A 6,029-nucleotide genomic window follows, 5' to 3' on the forward strand; every position below is an offset into this window, starting at 1 on the left:
CTTAACCTTATTGGCCGAATTTTTCCGAACTTTTCGCACTAGTGGGTCCCACATCCAATATATATTCTTAATTTTCTAAAAATTCTCCAATACTAGAAAAATTATCTAAAAACTATAATTGCTCATAAAATTTCCCCAAGAAAATATTTCTAGCCAGAAAATGATTCGAATAACAGTCCAACCTGTCCCACCCCTTTGGTTAGTAGGGCTTTTTTTTTTTTTTTTTTTTTTTTTTTTTCTCTCTCGAAAGATAGGTTTCTATATGTAACATCTTAGGGTTTTTGCATGGAGGGTCCTCCGTGGCCACCGCCGGCCACAGGAGGAGTACCCGGCTGTGCAGCATCTTCCAAGTCTTTTGCCGACGTGCTATCTGGTTCGGGTCGCCTGGAGGTGTCAAGGATTCCAGATCTGGGCTGTTGTTCGAGTCATAGAGGGGAGCCGGCGCTGCGCTTATCCCAGAGTGACTTACACCTTCTCTCTACGCCGTTTAAGAATGCACTGGTTGGAAGATTTCCGTTTCGTCGGCCGCCAATGGAGGTTATTAGAGGATTTTTCGTTTCGCTAGGTCTCAAGGGAGCCTGTGAGGTGGGTCTCCTGGATTTGAATCACGTTTTGATCAGGCCGTCAACTGAGGAGGATTACAATCCTGAAGCTTATGACATGATAGTTTCAGCTGAAATACCTGATCCTGATAAGCAACCACATTTGAACTTTCTGGTTATGAAACACATGATGCGTGGTCCATGTGGTTCATTAAAAAAAGATAATGTAACGACCCCATTTTCCCCAAAGGCGAACCAGAGGGGTCAATGGGCCGTCTGCCCAGCTCTCGCCGGGACTCAGTCGATCACTACAGTCCTCAAACAAATACAGGATAAAATCTCAAATATATATATCAAATATTCCAATATTTACATATCAAAAGCGAAGCGTCCACGCTTCCACTGCGCCACTCTGATCCTTGATCACAATTATAATACAGGAGGAAATCCAAATCTTTACCATTACACATCCAATCAATTCTAAACGTTCGATACAAACCCAATAGGAAATACAAATTCAATCCATCAATTGAGATAATCCATGAATAAACACTACAAGCCCTTCCTTCGCCTTGAGCCCTGTGGAGGGGAATAAAACATTTTGGGGTGAGCTAGAAGCTCAGCGAGTAACCAATAAAATCAGTTATCAAATCAGGTTCACAATCATTCATTTCAATAATGCCATGCTTCAATAATCAATGCACTTTCATTTCTCTCGTGAGCCAGTGAAATCATGGTACTTAGACGGCCAACGCTCCACACAATCATTTATCATTGAACATTTAACATTAAACAGTGAGAATGAGCCCATTGGTGCTCTACAGGAACATTAAACGGTGGAGGAGACGTCGGGGTCCAGCACACGAATTCCAAGTACTCATTTGAGCCAAAACATGTCAAGAACTTATATGCCGGCACACAGGATATGCAATCAAAGAAACGATGCAAGAAACATTTTAAAGTACCGTTGGAAAGAGTTTAAGGTCACTCACCTCCACGGCTCATAATTCTCGTCCAATATAGCCAATTTCATCATTCAAGTCCAAGCCTTTTAACTTAACTCAAAGTCACCAATGCTATCCAAAATCGGACAGCATTTCCCCTTAATTCCTTTATTTTTCCAACCTACAAACAAACCCAATCACATGCAATTAACCACATTTGCTCATACAATTCGAAAACGATAAAACATATCCAATTAGGGCCTCAATTCCCCTCAATTGAGCCAATTAGAAGCTCATAAGCCAACCTTGGAAAAATTCCCCAATTGAAACCCTAAAACCAGAAATTTATACCATAAGCGTAAATTTCCCACAAACAATCACAATGAACGCACAATCACTTCATTTAACACCATTTCAAGCCATCAATTCAAGCCAACTAAGCATAATCATTTAAACTCAGAAAAATACCCAATAAATCAGAAATTCATCAATATTTCCTTAAACCCATAAAATACTCCACAATATAACACACATGGCCACCACAAACCATTAATTCACCAATACTAGAACAAAAGGAACTTGTATATCCAACTTACCTCAAATTCAAGAGAGTAATCAAACCAAAGCTTCCCCTTCAAAACCAATCCATCAAAAGCTTTAATCCACCATAGCAAACCCTTGTGTGAAATATTGTCCAAAACCATTGGTTAAAACTCAAGATTGAGTAAGAAATCAAAGCTAGAAAATTGAAGAGTTTTTCTTTCTCTCAAGGCCTCGGTTGAGCAGGAACAAAAAATGGAAGAAAAGACAACAAAAACCAGATATTTATGAAGGAAACAGCCGGTCAAACCTTCTGACCGGCTGTGACATGTCACAATCCGGCCGGAATCTGGCCGGATTTCCGGCCGGATTATTGGCCGGATTCAAGGCCGAGGCTGATCAAAATTTTTTCAAAACTGCAAGGCAATCCGGCCAGCTATCCGGCCAGAAACTGGCCGGATTCTCGGCCGGATTTGGCCCCTGCATTTTTCCGAAAATTTTCTTTTCTTTTCCGAGTTGCAAACTGTGTTACACCGCTTGTCCAACAAAACTTGTATAAAAGGAAACCCTCCTTTGGTCGGGGCGTCACAGATAATGTTTGTATGAAAGATGGAGTGTGCAAGAACCATTTTCCAAAGGATTTCAGTGACTACACAGCTTACACAGAGGATGGTTATCCTCACTATAGGAGAAGGATGGATGATCGTTGCGTAAGAGTAAGAGATCATTTGTTGGATAACAGATGGGTTGTTCCATACAATCCATACCTTCTAGCATTGTTTGACTGCCACTTGAATGTGGAAATCTGTTCCACTGTTAAATTAGTTAAGTACCTGTACAAATATGTTTACAAAGGACACGATCGTGTGAGCTTTTATATCCACTCTGACAGTGCCTTTGAAGATGTTGATGAGATTTTAGACTTTCATTCTAGTCAATGGGTCGCTGCTAGAGAGGCTTTTTGGCGCATATTTCGGTTTGCTTTAAATGAAATGACCCCGAGCGTCTACGCATTGCAGGTTCATCTGCCTGGAGAGCAAATGGTTTCTTTTCACAGAAAAACCAATCTTGCTGATTTGGTTACTGACGTTGACTTCTCAAAAACAATGCTGACTGAGTTCTTTTATATGAATCGAACAAATAGGTATGCTTAGAAGCTCAAGCTGCTTTATAAACAATTTCCTGAGTTTTTTTGTATGGAAACCAACCAAGAAGCGTTGGTCTCAAAGAAAACGGTGAAAAGTTGTTGGAAGATTGGTGACAGTTAGCCTAGCAGAAGAAGAGAGATATTTCTTGAGGTTGCTTTTGTCTTGTGTCTGTGCAACTACTTCATTCGACCACTTGCTGACTGTTAATGGCATCCGTATGCATTCCTACAGAGAAGCTGCTTTCCAGATGGACCTGTTACAATCAGATACGTATATCGAAGACACCCTTGATGAGGCTGCTACTTTTCAGATGCCTTCTTCCCTCAGAAGCTTGTTTGCAATAATGCTAGCTTTCTGCTCCCCATCAAATCCCAAATATCTATGGGAAAAGTATGAGCCTAAACTATCAAGGGATTATCAAAAAAATAGTTTACTCACTGGGTATACTTCTGAATGCATCAGATTGTTGGTTCTTCAGGAGATCAGCAAGTATTTGGAACAAATGGGTAAAAGTGTAAATAATTTTCACTTGGTTTCTCATTACCTTGATGTTACATTGGATCAGCGGATTACAAAAGAAATTGAAACTAAAAGAAGTGTTCAGTTCACAGAGGAGGATCTGTTAATGTCTTCGAAGTTTAATGCAGGTCAGAAACTTGCCTATGACTTTATCATGTCACAAGTTTTCTCGACAAAAGCCCAAAGTTTTTTCATCAACGTGCCTGGTGGGACAGGGAAAACTTTCCTTTACCGGTCAATCCTTGCTACATTACGTTCTCAAGGCTATATAGCCATAGCTGTAGCATCGTCCGGTGTTGCTGCCTCTATTCTTCCTGGTGGGAGGACTGCGAATTTGCGCTTTAAGATCCCTCTTGACATATCTAAAACTAAGGCTTGCCAAGTTAGTAAGCAAAGCTCTATTGCTAAATTACTTATAGAGGCCAAACTTATATTGTGGGATGAAGCTTCAATGGCCAAGAAGGAAACAATCAAAGCATTTGATATGCTTCTTAGAGATATAATGGCATGCGATGATCCTTTTGGTGGCAAGGTAGTGGTTTTTGGAGGTGATTTCAGGCAAACCATACTTGCGATTAGAGATGCAACAAGAGATGTTTTGGTGTAGTCAAGTTTTGTCAACTCGCCTCTCTGGACTGTTTTGCAGAAAGTTACTTTAACTGAAAATATGAGGGCTGTTATTGATGTGAATCCCCGATCTAGACAACCAAAACACCATGGCTTAGGCAGCGGAAATTTGACCCAACTAATCCCTAGAAGTCACGAACAATTTTGATATTATCTCAACCCGTAACTACTCGAATTAACGAACCAAATTGGGGGTAGTAGAACGCCACAATCAAGGAGACTACTTGATTGATAAGTTCAATGAACAGCTTGAGATTGATTCTCAAGTATTCAAAGGAAATTCTCTTGAGGCAAGAGAGAGTGAAAAACTCACATATATTTTATAAAATCTGAATTGTTCTTTAATGAATGAAAACCTAGGCTATATATAGCCTTACAGGACTCAAACCCTAGAATGCCCAATGGACGACCTTGCCCTTCATTAAGGGTGAAAATATCTAACAACTAATTAACTAAAATTAAGACTCTAAATTCGGCCAAAGTGAAGGGAAAATTGACCGAAATTATTAATGCTAACAAACAACTAATAATGGTAATTAAAACCCTAATTAGCAAGCTAGTACTCCGCGAACTAGTCTTCACTTGAATCTTCCAATCTGGAATGGGCCTTGGTCTTTATATTCTCATCATTCCCCTCCTCTTAAAGGCGATTTGTCCCCAAATCATGACTCTTCTTACAAAACAAAAGTGATGAGAGCATGTGTATAGTCACCAAGTAGCCTGCATGTCGCCTTCTCAAGCGAAGAAAGATCAGGACACCCTTGTGGGACACCAGGAAAACTCGTGGTGGTGGTAGATACATGTTGCGGACAGCAAGAGTTCCATGATAATGGGCACACAAGTGACGTCTCAAGCCTAGGGGTGGACCGTGAGCGGACGCCTGGTGAACCAAGGTTTGGTTGGGCTGCGCGTTGTACGCATCAAGAAGTGCAAAAATGGCATCAAAGGCCAATGTAACCCGACTAGTGCTGGTTGGAATTACTGGACCAGCACTCTTTGCACAGATCTCGATGGTTGTAGGTATTGCACACTGCAAGAGGAAGGATATCTGACCACGTACAACCTGCACAAATGAAAACACGTTAAACACCACAAAGGTGGAACGATCCAACTCCCAGTGCCTGATGTTGTCCTCCGGTTTAGCGAGCATGATCAATGTTCGCCCTTTCCTTTCCTTGCCTTCTAATCGATCCAACTCCCATTCCCTCTGTAAAATATTTTGGTCCTCTCGAACTTGTGTAGGTGAGAGTGGAACAAGTATGACCCTTGTCCCTTTATGCATGAACGAGTATTTGTTGGAATGACCTTCATAAGTAACCTCGCGATCAAATTGCCAAGGTCTTCCAAGAATAAGATGGGCAGCTTGCATAGGAACCACATCACACACCAACTCATCCTCATATCTCCCAATGTTAAACTTCACAGAAACCTGCTTGGACACTCGCACTTCCCCGCAATCACTAAACCATTGAAGCTTATATGGTGTAGGGTGATCTTGGACAGGTAAGTGTAACTTCTTGACAAATAAGGCACTGGCGACATTGGTACAACTTCCCCCGTCGATAATCAAGCTACACACTTTCCCGTTAACTAGACATCGGGTGTAGAAGATGTTGGTACGCTGCTCTTCTTCATTTGTGCGTTGAGCACTCAATGCCAACCTTGTGACAAGGCCTAGTCCAACTGGTTGGTCAGGGGCAATTATCTCT

General features: G+C 41.3%; 1 protein-coding gene across 1 annotated transcript; it reads left to right on the forward strand.

Moving 5' to 3' along the window:
• Positions 1 to 285: 285 nt before the first annotated feature.
• Positions 286 to 4,300, forward strand: LOC140011351 (uncharacterized). The gene is made up of 3 exons (XM_072060144.1): positions 286 to 717; positions 2,665 to 3,170; positions 3,406 to 4,300. Exons 1-3 carry the CDS (start codon positions 286 to 288, stop codon positions 4,298 to 4,300), a joined length of 1,833 nt encoding a protein of 610 aa, XP_071916245.1.
• The last annotated feature ends 1,729 nt before the right edge of the window (positions 4,301 to 6,029 follow it).

This window comes from Coffea arabica, chromosome 7e, assembly GCF_036785885.1.
Source record: "Coffea arabica cultivar ET-39 chromosome 7e, Coffea Arabica ET-39 HiFi, whole genome shotgun sequence".
Classification (NCBI taxonomy): Eukaryota; Viridiplantae; Streptophyta; class Magnoliopsida; order Gentianales; family Rubiaceae; genus Coffea; species Coffea arabica.